This window comes from Felis catus, chromosome X (assembly GCF_018350175.1).
Source record: "Felis catus isolate Fca126 chromosome X, F.catus_Fca126_mat1.0, whole genome shotgun sequence".
Taxonomy (NCBI): Eukaryota; Metazoa; Chordata; class Mammalia; order Carnivora; family Felidae; genus Felis; species Felis catus.
In genome coordinates, this window is record NC_058386.1 from 125,835,255 (window position 1) to 125,850,292 (window position 15,038).

The 15,038-nt window shown below is 45.6% G+C and overlaps 1 protein-coding gene across 1 annotated transcript; it reads left to right on the forward strand.

The window, feature by feature from the left end:
* Positions 1-289: 289 nt before the first annotated feature.
* On the forward strand, positions 290-1,229 carry LOC123383508 (40S ribosomal protein S29-like). Its single transcript, XM_045051275.1, is given in 2 exon segments — positions 290-1,006; positions 1,008-1,229. Coding segments are annotated over 2 exon segments (246 nt in total). The 5' UTR covers positions 290-949; the 3' UTR covers positions 1,197-1,229.
* The last annotated feature ends 13,809 nt before the right edge of the window (positions 1,230-15,038 follow it).

The window sequence follows — 15,038 nt, forward strand, 5'->3', positions numbered from 1 at the left end:
CCATGGAGGGGGTCTTGGAAACCTCTGCAGTGGCAGTGGGTCTCCCAGTACTTACTTAGCTCATGATGGACGGCCTCAGTCACATAGGTACTTGATGGCCCATGGCCAGCTTCTTTTTTTTTTTTTTAGCGCTTATTGATTTGTTTTGAGACAGAGCACGCACAGAGAAAGAGAGAGAGAGAGAGAGAGAGAATCCCAAGTCAGCACAGAGCCCGACGTGAGCCTCCATCTCACCAATTGTGAGATCATGACCTGACTTGAAATCAAGACTCAGACGCTTAACCCACTGAGCCACCCAGGCACCAACCCCCTCCCCCACGGTCAGCTTCTAAGTCTGTATCGTGGCCCCGTAACATGATGGCAGCTGCTTTATTGTTAAGGTTGATTTACTTTTGAGAGAGACAGAACAAGTAGGAGAGGGGCAGAGAGAGAGGGAGACAGAAGATCCAAACCAGATTGGGCTGACAGCGCAGAGCCCAGTGCGGGGCTTGAGCTCACGAACCTCGAGATCATGACCCGAGCAGAAGTCTGACGCTTAACGGACTGAGCCACCCAGGCGCCCAATAGCTGCTTTTTGAAGAGTAAGTACCTCTGCCACAGAAGACAGGGCCTTGCTCCAGACCGTTATGGGTCTATGCTCGGATCCTTCCACTGAGGTTTCCCAGACTCTTCACAGCATCATTATTATCTACCATGGACAGATCCTCTCGAGCCTTTAGGTTGGCTGTGTCTTATGGCTGTAATGGCACAGCAGTTTGCTCTGCGCCCCACTCAAAACAGGTCATGCCTGTGTGTCCCAAGACCTGCTTGAGCAGACATTCCACCAATTCAGTGATCTACTCAGCATCATGCCAAATACATCCCTTTCCTTGTTGGAGTTAGTGGCTGTTTCCTTTTGCCATCAGAAAATCCTAACAGCCTTTTGCCTCGTTGCGTCCGAGAGAACAAAATGGGTCACCAGCAGCTCTACTGGAGCCACTGGAGGAAATTTGGCCAGGGTTCTCAGTTCTTGCTGAATCTGCTTAAACCACCACAGTCTGATCCGGAAACCCGGCCTTAATGTGTGCCGCTGGTGTTTCCATCAGTGCTTGAAAGACCCAGGCTTCATTAAGTTGGATTTGGTGAACTTCCTTGAATGGGTCATCCAAGAGACCTACCTTAACTGCACAGATCCAAGATGCCTACCTTACTGCTAACTCGTTGTACATAAAATAAAATAAAACCACTTCAATGAGGACTCCTGGGTGACTCAGTCAGTTAAGCATCTGACTTTGGCTCAGGTCATGATCTCACGGTTTGTGAGTTTGAGTCCCGCATGGGGTGAGCTTGAGCCCTGCATCGGATGAACACAAGCCCCGCTTCAGATAAGCCCCAAATCTCTCTCTCTTTCTCTCTGCCCCTTGCTCACTTGCACCCTCTCCCTGAAAGAAAGAAAGAAAGAAAGAAAGAAAGAAAGAAAGAAAGAAAGAAAGAAAGAAAGATCCTAACAAATATGAAGCCCTCTGAGAGTGTGGGGGAAGAAAGATCAGACAGAGTCAACTGATTCAGGGATAGCTACTTTGATCTGAGCTCAACAACGAGGAGGAGAGTAGAAGGACACCCCCGCATAGCAGGAGGGCTGTCTCCACCATGATTGTCCTGGCTGTTGTAACATTCTTTAGCCTGAAGACCAAATGCCAGGGCGAGCTTCACCCAAGCTTTTATCTGGACTGGTCCTGTCATGACTCTGCTGCTATCCCTCCATGCCCTGAAGCTTGGATCTCCTGAAGACACCATATCACCTTGTAGAAGGGTTCCACTTCAAGCCACCCTTGGTAGCTGCAAAGAGGTCAGGAGCTTACTCTTTTATTTTTTCACTGGATATGGTTCCTGGTCCCCAGCCCAGCCCTGCCAGATGCCCATCTGGGGAACCCTGTTTCCCAGTAGTCACTCATGACCTTGCCCACTGGCTTCCCCGGAAAGGAACTCCCAGGGAAGCTGAGGCCAGGCCCCAGCCCAGAAACTGTGTCCGGCTTCTCTTCAGTTTTTTTTTTTTTAACATTTATTCATCCTTGAGAGACAGAGAGAGACAGAGCATGAGTGGGGAAGGGACAGAGAGAGGGAGACACACAATCTGAAGCAGGATTCAGGCTCTGAGCTGTCAGCACAGAGCCCGACACAGGGCTCGAACTCAGGAACTGAGAGATCACGACCTCAGCCAAAGTCAGACGCTCAACTGACTGAGAATCCTAAGCAGGCTCCTGGCTCAGTGTGGAGCCCAACGCAGATCCCACGATCCTGGGATCATGACCTGAGCTGAAATCAAGAGTCAGACTCAACCGACTGAGCCATCCAGTCGCTGCCCCTTTCTAGTTTTTTTTTTTTTTTTATCCAGATGCACAGAATCTGATTACTCACTATCCATAAAATTTGTCCACTTAAGACCCACTTTCATTTTGTTTATTTTTTTTTAAGATTTTTTTTAAGGGGTGCCTGGGTGGCTCAGTCAGTTAAGCGTCTGACTCTTAACCTTGGCACAGGTCATGATCTCATGATTCGTGTGTTCAAGCCCTGCATCGGGCTCTACACTGATGGTGCAGAGCTTGATTGGGATTCTGTTTCTCTTCTCTCTGCTCCTCACGTGCTTGTGCTCACGCTCTCAAAATAAATAAATAAACTTAAAAAAAGATTTAAGGTTTAAAAATTTTGTATATAATTTATTGTCAAATTGGCTTCCATACAACACCCACTGCTCATCCCAACAAGTGCCCTCCTTAATGCCCATCACCCACTTTCCCCTCTCCCCCCTGCCTCCCATCAACCCTCAGTTTGTTCTCTGTATTTAAGAGTCTCTTATGGTTTGCCTAAGATTTTTAACTTTTTTTAAAGTGTATTTTATTTATTTTGAGAGAGAGTGTGAGCAGGGACAGGGTAGAGAAAGAAGGAGAGAGAGAATCCCAAGCAGACTCTGCACAGTCAGCACAGAGCCCCACACAGGGCTTGATCTCACAAACCATGAGATCATGACCTGAGCCAAAATCAAGAATCAGGCACTTAATTGACTGAGCCACCCAGGAGCCCCCCTTTTTAGAGATCATTTAAAACTAATCTTGGGGCACCTGGGTGGCTCAGTCGGTTACGCATCCAACTTCGGCTCAGGTCATGATCTCACAGTTTGTAGGTTCGAGCCCCGCATCGGGCTCTGTGCTGACAGCTCGGGGCCTGGAACCTGCTTTGGATTCTTTGTCTCCCTCTCTCTCTGCTCCTCCCCCACTCATGCTGTCTCTGTCTCTCAAAAATAAAATAAAACATTTAAAAAAATCTCTGTATCCAACGTGGGTCTCAAACTTACAACCCTGAGATCGAGAGTCACACACTCCACCGACAGAGCCAGCAAACACCCCACATTTTATTTTAAAAATAAACTCATTAACACCCACGAAGCTACCACCTGACCCTGGCACAGGACCACTACCAGTAACTTACATGTACCATCATGACCCTATAGTGGCCAATAGCCTGCGTTAAGACTTATCATTCTCAGGGCGTCTTGGTGGCTCAGTGGGTTAAGCATCCAACTCTTGATCTCAGTTCATGTCTTCACCTCAGGGTCTCAGGCCCCACATTGGGCTCCATGCTAGGTGTGGAACCTACTGAAAAAAAGATTTCATCATTCTCTTGCTTTGGAAAATTACGATAGAATATATATAACACAAAATTTGCCATTTTTACCATTTTTAAGTATAATTCAGACACATCAACTACATTCCCAATGCGCAACTCTAACCATTATTTCCAAAACATTTTAATCACCCCAAAAAGAAACTGTATCTCCATTAGGCACTGGCTCCCCATTCCCTTCCTCCAGCCCCTGGTAATTTTTTACCTATTTTCTGTTTCTGTGAATTTGCCCATTCTAGATATTTCATTTCGGTGGAATTGTATAATACTTGTCAGTTTATAACTGATTTCTTTCAATTAGTATAATGTTTTCAAGACTCACCCATGTTGTAACATGTATCAGAACTTCATATCTTTTTTTTTTTAATTTCCTCCCATATCAAAAAATGAAAAATTCCCTCTCATTTCTGCAAATCCATGCCCTTCTCTGCAGTGGGAGGCCCGCAGGCCGCACTCTCAGGTAAAGACTATTTCTCAAGAAGCAAATGTCCCATCAGTCACTTGAACTCACAACCCTGAGATCAAGAGTTGGACGCTTAACCAACAGAGCCACCCAGGTGTCCTGAGAATTTTATGTCATTTTAAGGCTGAATGGACCACATGTGCCTTTCCATTTATCTGTCAATGGGCATTTGAGTTGCTTCCCCTTGTTTTCGTATTTTTTTAATTTTTTTGACCATAGTTGACACACAATGTTACGTTAGTTTCAGGTGTACAGCAGGTCTAGGTGTCACGCTGTGCCCACCACCATTGTGACTACCTTCTGTCACCGTACAATGCTGTTACAATACCACTGATTCCCTATGCTGTGCCTTTTATTCCTGTGACCTTCTTTATTTCATAATGGGAAGCCTGTATCACTTACTTCCTTTCACCCATTTTGTCCATCCTTAGTTTTTATTTTTTTAAAGAAATTTTTTTCAATTATTTATTTATTTATTTATTTATTCTTTTAAACTAGGCACCATGCCCAACGTGGGGTTCGAACTCACAACCCCGAGATCAAGAGTCACCTGCTCCACTGACTACGCCGGGCAGGTATCCCCTTAAGAAAATTTTTAGGGGCGTCTGGGTGGCTCAGTCGGTTAAATGTCCGACTTTGACTCAGGTCATGATCTCACGGCTTGTGAATTTGAGCCCCATGTTGGGCTCTGTGCTGTCAGCTCAGAGCCTGGAGCCTGCTTCGGATTCTGTGTCTCCCTCTCTCTCTCTCTGCTCCTTCCCCGCTCGCACTGTGTGTGTGTGTGTGTGTGTGTGTGTGTGTGTGTGTCTCAAAAATAAATAAACATTAAACAAAAAATTTTTTAAAAAGATGTTGTTTGTAGCTGTAGTCCATTCAGGTTTTTACTGGCATGTAATATCCCATAATTCATTTCCCCGTTTCCTGAAGGGTTGTGTGAACATTTGTGTGCACGTCTCGGAGGACAACATAAGCCAGGTTTTCTCCTGTCTGTGCCCACGAGTGGAATAGTGCACACGTGTGCACGAGTGTGTATGCATGTGTTCAATTTGACTGGTGGGGGGGCTCATCGTTTCCCAAAGTGGCCCTACCAATTTATCCTCCTAGTGGGGTATAAAAGATCCCTTGGAATCGATATCTTCGTCAACTCCTGGCATTTTCAAACTTTCCTCTAGGCGGGTGGGTGGAAATGGTCTCTCACTGCTCTTCCATTTCCCTGGTTACTGCTGAGGTCAGTCTTTTCTTCAGTGGTTTCTTGGCCATATGCGTTTTCTGTTCTGTGTTATGCCTGGCTTTGGCTTTTGCTAGTTGTATTTTTTTCCTTTTGCTTATTTATTTGTAGGAATTATTTACATATTCTGAATACTAATCCCTTGCCAGTTACATGTATTACAAATGTTTCTCGCAGTCTGTGGCTTGCCTTTTCACTTTCTTTAAATCTTTGGTAAACAGAAGTTCTCACTTCTAATATAGTTAAATCTACCAATTTCTGTTCGGGGGAATTAATACTTTTTATGTCTAGTTTCAGGAATCTTCCTCACCTCAAAGTCAGCAAGATACTCAACTGCATTCTTTCCTTTTTTGTATTTTTTTAAAGAGAGAGAGGGCACAAGTGAGCGAGAGACAGAAAGAGAGAGAGAGAGAATCTCACTAGGGGCAGAGAAGCGGGTCTCACGGAGGTGAGCTTGAACTCACTCAGTGGGAGACTCAAACTCACAAACGGTGAGATCATGACCTGAGCTGAAGTCAGATGCTTTTTTTTTAAGAGAGAGAGGGGCAAACCAAGAAACAGACTCTCTCTCTCTCTTTTTTAATGTTTATTTTTGAGAGAGGCAGAGACAGAGCACAAGAAGGGGAGGGGCAGAGAGAGAGCCGGAGACACAGAATCCAAAGCAGACTCTAGGCTCCGAGCGGTCAGCACAGAGCCTGACTCGGGGCTTGATCCCACGAAACCACGAGATCATGACCTGAAGTGAAAGCGAGAGTCGGACGCTTAGCCATCTGAGCCACCCAGGTGCCCTTGTATTACTTAGTCTTGACATTCACTCCCACAAAGCCAACAACGAACTTAATATCTAAACCTACTAAAGAGAGTCTAGAACAAAACCTATGGACAACTCTCACTTTTGAATACAAGTGCAAACATTCTAAAGAAAAAACAAGCAATTGGATTTGGGCAATACAGCAAAAGAGTAAGATATTATATATGACCAAATAAGGTCTAGTCCATAACTACAAGGATAGTTCAACATCAGGAAGTCCTTTCACAGAAGTCATTACTCGGCAAATCAGAGGAAACTACTTGATCACATCAGTAGGTGTTAATAAGGCATTTGATAAAATCCAACATTCACTCTCTTAAAACCGAGTACAAACACGAACATGGTGGTGAGAGACAGTGCTTCAACTCTGCTGGTGATCTCACAAAAGCAGGGAGGTGCATGGAGACCCCCTACCAACTCCATTTTCAGCAAAACTGGGAGACACGTATCCTCAGCCCTAAGCAAAGTTTAAGGGTTTCCCAAAGTAGTTAGAATTCGCATGGGGGCACTTGGGTTGCTCGGTCACTTAACCATCGGACTCTTGATTTCCCCTCAGGTCATGATCTCATGGTCCCTGAGTTCAAGCCCTGCACTGGGCTCTGAGAGCACTCTGTCTCTGCCTCTGTCTTCTCTCTCTCTCTCAAAATAAATGAATAAACTTAAAAGAATATTTTAAAATATTAAGAATTTGCATGGAAGCCACAGGGGACAGGCAGCCAGAGTAAATAACGGGCCTGTCCGGTGATAGCATATCCCAGATAAGACCAGTGTACTTTGTCTAAGTCCGGGGCTTGCTATGAAGAGGTAAACCTATATCCGTTGCAAACGGCCAGAGCTATAGGACCTCAGGAACAGGGGGAGGAGATAGGCCCTGTATTACGCAAGGCTGAGTGGTACTTCGTTTCTGTATATGTATGTGCATAGTACAGGAGCTTGGAGAACTGGGGCAAAGAGAATGGAGATCGTAGAATCCATCCAGTAGAATCCACACTGTGGCATGCGTGGGAGGTACATTGGCAGCATGTGAATACCACACTGGCCTAGTGCTGGCAGAGCTCAGAAAATGTTAATGTACCAACACTTTCCCTATGGTTAGTGCTTTCTGTGTCGTAAGAAATCTTCCCCAACCCCATGATCATGAAGATGTTCTCTCGTTGTCTTCTCCAAGCTTTGCTGTTCTTTTATTTTTAGATTTTCAGTACAATTGGAATTGATTTTATGTATAGTGTCAGGTAGTAGCCAAGGTTTTTTCTAAGAAAGGAAAGGAGAGGAGGGGAGGGGAAGGGAGGAGAGAGGAGAAGAGAGGAGAGAAGAGGAGGAGGGGGAGTGGAGAGGAGAGGAGAAGAGAGGAGAGGAAAAGACTTTTCTAGGCTGAAGATGCTCTGGAGGGCTCTATAGGGTCTTATCAGCAGGTCCAGGGTGGTTGTTTTGATTGTTTTAACAATGCCAGGAAACCAGCCAAAGTACTCCTTTCCTTTAAAAGGACCTTGCATTGAGATTTGAGTCTCTTTGGGGGCCTGGGGGCCTTTGCTTATACAGAGGAGTCTTAGGCATTTTTAAATTTTAAGGGAAGCCCTTGGAAATTCTTAGGGTCAGATCACAATTGCCTCCTGGAGTAAATGCAAACTAGGGGTTCCTGGGGAGTGGATATTGTCCTTTCTTTCTTTCTTTCTTTTTTTTCTTTCTTTCTTTCTTTCTTTTTTTGCAACTCTCCACTCCTTAAAAACTGAAGTTCATTGAAATGCAAGTCCCTTTGAGGGCAGAGGCATTTGCTTATCCATATCAGGTCTGGGCTACTTTTAAATTGTAAGGAGGCCATTGGAAATTCTCAAGGCCAGATCACAGTTGCTTCCTGAAACATAACCATCCTGTGAATTCCTGAGGGGGGGGGATACTGTGAATGGATCACACTGTCAATTCTCAGAGGGACCCTTCCTCTCTCTGCCTCAGACCCCAGGATCTCTGCACAGACTTGCCTGTGGCCTCCGAACCACTCTCCCTGTTTGGTTTCTACCCATCACCCATCTTTCTGTGGCTCCAGGAGAGGGCTTTTGCAAATGCATCTGTGTCCTTGGGAAGGGGTGGTGACCCAAACCGGGTGTGGGGGGGAAGGGGGGTGTCATCTACTATCTTTGGGTCTCTAGCTGCATCTAAGAATAAAACTGACATAACACAGCTGAACAAGAAAAAAAGCACAGATTTTGTTGAATTTTTGCGGGTACACGGGAACCTTCTCAAAGCCTGAAAACCTGAAGAAGTGACCAAAGCAGGCAACCTTTCTACCTTTTATACAAAGAAGTGATGAATCTGAAGAATTGGCAAGACAGAGGATAAAGGTGAGTTTAACGAGGTCTGTTTGTACAGATTTCTCGGTCCCCCGTGCCCCACATACTTTTGATATTAACACTCATTTTTAAATAAACTTATTTTACTCTTAGCCAGCTTGGCCACACATTAAAAGTCCCTTTCGGGGCGCCTGGGTGGCTCAGTCGGTTGGGCGGCCGACTTCGGCTCAGGTCATGATCTCACGGTCCATGAGTTCGAGCCCCGCGTCGGGCTCTGTGCTGACAGCTCGGAGCCTGGAGCCTGTTTCAGATTCTGTGTCTCCCTCTCTCTGACCCTCCCCCGTTCATGCTCTGTCTCTCTCTGTCTCAAAAATAAATAAACATTAAAAAAAATTAAAAAAAAAAGTCCCTTTCAAAGATTCCTTTCCACGTTCTGATTTTACCCTATGTTTTTCTTCTTTATTTTATTTTTAAAGATTTTTTATTTTGATTTTATTTTATTATTTTTTTTGAGAGAGAAAGACAGGGCACAAGTGAGCAAGGGGCAGAGAGAGAGAATCCCAAAAGGGGCAGAGGGAGAGAGAAAGGGAGACCGAGGCAGAGAGAGAGAGAAGCGGGGCTCACCCCAAGTGGGGCTTGAACTCACAAACCGTGAGATCTTGACCTGAGTCAAAGTCAGATGCTTAATGACTGAGCCACCCGGGTGCCCTAGATTTTTTTTTTTAAGTAATCTCTACACCCAATGTAGGACTCAAACTTACAACCCCGAGATGAAGAGTCACATGCTCTACTATGAGCCAGCCAGACGCCCCTGTTTTTCTTCTTTAAACAATCAACCTCACTTTAGGACAAAATTACTTTCTTTTCCCTCAATAAAAAAAAAAAAAAAAAAAAAAAAAACATCTCCAGGGGCCCCCCGGGTGGCGCAGTCGGTTAAGCGTCCGACTTCAGCCAGGTCACGATCTCGCGGTCCGTGGGTTCGAGCCCCGCGTCGGGCTCTGTGCTGACCGCTCAGAGCCTGCAGCCTGTTTCAGATTCTGTGTCCCCCTCTCTCTCTGCCCCTCCCCTGCTCATGCTCTCTCTCTCTCTCTCTCTCTCTCTCTCTCTCAAGAATAAACATTTAAAAAAATAAAAAAAAACCCACCTCCATTTCTCATGCCTTCTGTAACCAAAAACACATCTTACTTTCCTGGCATACAAAGCTGTTTCTCTTAGTCTAGTAGCTATTACTTAGAATTCCTAACCCTTAGAAACCTTAATCTCTAGTGAAAACTAGACAGTATTGTGAAATATACCAAGATTCTTTCGATTTGCCGATTTATGAGGACATTTTATAAATTCGGGAAGCATATGCCTTTGGAATGGCTGTAAATTAAAGAGCAGTTGAGGCAGTCGCACAGGCAGATATCTTTTAGTTTCTCTGCAATAAAAAGGCAAGAGTAGATAAACTGGTGTAAGGAAGAGCCCCAGTGGCCCAGACCACCCAGGTCAGTTTGATCTCAACCCCTATTCACACCTGTGCAGACGGACCCCCCACCCCCACCCCAGTGACCCACAAGATCTCCTTATTTTCTGCAAGTAAAGTTTACTTTGCCCTACCACTCCACCTGGTGTATCTGTGACTCCCCCGGGAACGGACCCTTGTTGGTTTGGTTACATAAAGATATACTTGTTTTGTGAAAAATTGGTTCTTCATTGCCAGACTTTTGCCATCCTTGTAACGTGGCAAGGGTCTGCTCCTGAATCAGAAATTAAGCCACTTGGTTCTTCCTGGCCTGCTGGTAAGCCCTGTGTTTTGGGTTTTGCATTTTTTCACCCACTGTAAACATTTAAGGTGACTTAAATTATGAATAGATGTCGGCGAAAAGACTTCTATAAAGTTATGAAAACAATCTTCTGGCAATGTCTGACCTGTTAGGTTCATCATCCTGGAAAAACTGGTTTTGTTCTCCGAGGCTTTGGATCTCCTTCTGGACCCTTTATTTTATTATTTTTTTAATGTTTATTTATTCATTTTGAGAGAGAGTGAGCCTGAGCAGGGGATGGGCAGAGAGAGGGGGAGAGAGAGAGTCCCAGCAGGCTCTGCACTGTCAGCGCAGAGCCCGACGTGGGGCTCGAACTCTTGAGCTGTGAGATCCTGACCCGAGCTGAAAGGATCACCGACTGAACCACCCAGGCGCCCCTCCTTCTGGACCCTTTAAACGCCTGTGGCTGGACTTTATTCAACTTCCACTCAGCATGGGTTGTTAATGTGTTCTTGTTATTGTGTATGTGTCTTCCAGATAGGTTGAAGCTTTCTCCTGCTGCAAGGCCAAGGTCCTCATGGCGGCGAGGAAGCTGTCAGAACGTGTTTCTCACTTGCTCTACCTTCTCCAGTCTCCAGTGATCAAGGAACCCCCTTCACTGGGCAAATCATGTGAGCTTTGACAAAAACCCGCAGACTTCTTGGAATTATCACTGCCCCTGTCATCCTCAATCATCAGGTAAGGTCGAGAGAACTGATGATCCTCAAACTTCAAACTTATAGACTTGTCAGAACTGCTGGACTTCCCTGGCCTCGGGTATTGCCTCTAGTGCTATTGACGGTCCAACTCTTGGTTTTGGGTCAGGTTGTGATCTCACGGTTTCGTGGGTTCGTGCCCCGCATCAGGCTCTGTACTCTGTGGCAACAGCATGGAGCCTCCTTGGGATTCTCCCTCTCCCTTTCTCTCTGCCCCTCTCCCGCTCCCGCTGTCTCTCTCTCTCAAATATAAATAAATTTTTAAAAAAACTAAAAAAAGAGCGTTAAACATGAAACCCTTTCTCCTTTTCCTTTCCTGTATCTCCCAGGCCATTGCAAAGTGGGGAAGTCACTTCTGGAAATTAGACCAACCTTTTATTTCAGCCCAGGAAGAAATGTAATTATGCCCCAGTTTCTCACAAGCAAAGCAAGAGATTTCATCGGTTGACTCCCTGCATTGAAATTGTTGAGTTAGAAAGGCCTTACCAGCAAGTGTTCATGAACAAGACTCATTCCTCTGGCCTGTCCTGACTTGGTTAGGGATAAATGTAAGTAAGTCTGTGATCCGAAATTTTTCCTCAGTTGAAATTATTACAGAATCTTCTGCTAAAGATCCTTAGGTTCTCTAGCCCAGATAGTTGTTGAAAATAGGATAGCCTTGGATTATTTTTTAGCTGAGCAAGGAAGTGTCTGTACTGTGGCTGACATCACCTGTCATATCTGGATTCACACTTCCGGGGATGCTGAAATTCCCTCCCATAAGATCATGGAGCAAGCCACTTGGCTTCAAAGGGTGACTCCTTCACTGAGGTCTTTCTCGGATTGGTTTGCATCTTGTGGGCCATGGCTCTGAAGCGCACTCCAAACGTCATGAACTGTCCTGGTTATAGTTACCAAAATCCCCCTGGTGGATAGTGTCCTCTCAAAAGCTGTAAATGTCTGTTCACAGCTACTGACTACCAAGCAAGTGATGTCCCTGCGACTGGAACTTCAGAGGAAAAGTGTAAAGAATGGCTGACTTGAGGGTTGTGGACCTGGAATTGTAGCCTGTGAAGATCACAGGGATTGTGTAACAACGTGACCCGTGAGTATCACACTGAGGCTCGCTAAGAGTCACGAGCACCACAGAGCAGAGCCGTGGCGCAAAGACGTGCTAACGCCTTAGGTTTCAATCACATCTCTCTGTTACGCTGAGAGGCTAATCAAAAGGGGGGAATTGTTCAAAAGAAAACCGCAGGCCCCAAATAGCATGACATAGGCCAAGTCACCCAACCAGGGCTTAGTACCCAAGCTAATCGCACTGTCAAGTTACCCTAGAAATGTTTAAGTCGTAATGGTCAGTCAGAAATTTTCTCATCAGTGCCAATGAAGGAATCTGTCCCATGGGCCTTCTCCATCCCCCAAAGGAAGATGAGGTCATCCACCTAATAAGACTCTTTGTGTCCTGGGGCACCTGGGTGGCTCTGTTGGTTGAGCATCCAACTCTTGATCTCAGCTCAGGTCATGATCTCAAGGTTTGTGAGTTCGAGACCTGCTTCGAGGCTCTGTGCTGATGGTGTGGAACCTGCTTGGGATTCTGTCTCTCCTTCTCTCTGCCCTCCCCTGCTTGTGCTCTCTCTCTCTCGAAATAAATAAACTCAAAAAATAAAAAAGGACTCCTTGTCCTTCCCCCTAAGGGAATGTGACCTTGCCTGGAATAATGCTTTTTTTCATATTTTGCTAATAACTTTTGGAGCCTACCTTCCTTCCCTTAAAAACCTTCCACTTTGTACAATTCCTTAGAGTAATCTTCCACTTGCTAGACAGGATGCTGCCCGAATCATGAATCGCTTTGAATTTACACAGTTGAATTTTCTTCTTTAACAACTTGTTGAAGCCCTGATCCCCACTGGAATGATATTTGGAGGTGGGGGGATGTTGGGAGGTAATTAAGTTTATTTTTTGATTTTTTTAAATTTATTTTGAAAAAGAGAGAGCACAAGGGGGATGGGGGCAGAGAGAGAGGGAGAGAGAGAATCCCAAGCAGTCTCCACGCTACCAGCGCAGAGCCTGATGCGGGGCTCGAACTCACGGACCGTGAGACTATGCCCTGAGCCAAAGTCAGACGCTCAACTGAGAGAGCCACCCAGACACCCAGCACCGTTCTTTTTTAAACTTTTTTTAATGTTTATTTATTTTTGAAAGAGAGAGACAGAGCATGAGCAGGGGAAGGGCAGAGAGAGAGGGAGACACAGAATCCGAAGCAGGCCCCAGGCTCCGAGCCATCGGCACAGAGCCCAATGCAGGGTTCGAACTCACAAACCATGAGATCATGACCTGAGCCGAAGTCGGACGCTTCACGGACCGAACCACCAAGGCACCCCCAGCATCGTTCTTTTTGATTGGAAATGTGGAAGTATTAGGGGGTGAGTGCCTTTTCAAAATTTTCTCTTGTTTTTCTAATTCTTTTATAATGGGTTTTATTTTTTCTACTGCAGCTTTTCACAAAGGATATTGTTTTACACATGATTATGGCTTATCCTTTCAGTAAATTTTTTTTTTTTTGGTTCTATATCTCAAATTGAACCACCAGGGTGCCAGGGTGGCTCAGTCAGTTAAGCATCTAACTCTTGATTTTGGCTCAGGTCATGATCTCACAGCTCATGGTTCAAGCCCCGCATTGGGCTCTGTGCTGACAGCTCGGAGCCTGGAGCCTTCAGATTCCATGTCTCCCCCTCTCTCTGCCCCTCCCCTGCTTGTGCTCTGTCTCTGTCTCTGTCTCTCTCTCTCAAAAATAAACATTTAAAAAATATTTTAATTTTTTTTTAATTTTTTTTTTATCGTTTATTTATTTTTGAGACAGAGCATGAACGGGGGAGGGTCAGAGAGAGGGAGACACAGAATCCGAAACAGGCTCCAGGCTCCGAGCTGTCAGCACAGAGCCCGACGCGGGGCTCGAACTCACAAATTGCGAGATCATGACCTGAGCCGAAGTCGGCCGCTTAACCGACTGAGCCACCCAGGTGCCCCTAAAAAAATATTTTTAAAGAATCCTTTAAAAAAAAGAAGAAGAAGAAGGCACAGAGTAACCAAATCAAGTGTCTTCCCCCAGGAGCTCCACAGACATCCCCTCCAGAAGGAGAACAGGGCAACCTCTCCCCAGCAGTTTTCTGGGCAATTTGGAAGCAAGTAAGAACACACATCCCCAGAGAACCTATTTGTGTGGAGACCACGAAGGAAGAGGAACAGTAGAAAGGTAATCCAAGATACCAGCTACCTGTACCTTCCCAAAAAGGTAAGGATGGGTTAGCCTTAGGAAACACTGTTGACATACAGAGTCCCCAGTCCCCACCTCTGAGATTCCCTCAGCCTTTGAGTTTTGAGCCTTATTTTTTAGACTTTATTTTTAAGTAACCTCTACACCCAACATGGGGCTCAAATTTGCAACACTGAGATCCAGAGTCGCACACTCCATCAACTGAGATAGCCAAGCACCCGGAGTTTTGAGCCTTTCGTTGAGTGTTTCCTAGCTGAGGTTCTTGTCCCTCTAGGCTCCTGATTCTCCTGTTCCTGGAGTTTCTTCCTCCTCCAGTCTTTTTCTACAATCCCTCTTCCACTATCCTAGTTTCTTCAGACAAGGACATACAGTCTCTTTCTTCCTTTCTCCCCCTTACAGGTTGGCCAGAGTAGAGCTCACTCTCTTTAGAAAAAAAGTTTCAACTGAGCAACTAACACAGCAGTTTTTGGTTTCTTTTGTCCGTCTTCCTCTGGAGTCCCCCAAACAGGGTATCTGCTGCTGAGCTTGGGTAATCGTCAGTCCCCGCCAGTTTCCTACCTTCTCTTCATTTGAGTTTCGAGAGTCAAGACAAAGGTGGTCAGGGACAGGGAGCGATTTTGATATACCCTTGGATCCATGGCCATATATTTTCAGAGACAAAAATCCCCAATAAAACTGAGGGTGAGACATGTGAGGGACTCACTCTCTCCTGAGCACGCCGCTGCAGCTTCTCTCAGGTCACCTGTCCCCGAAGGCTTTGTGTACGGCCGTCAGTAACCCCTCCCAGTGGGTCTCCCATGCCTTCAGTTTTTCCAGACTCATGGAGGGTGGTGGT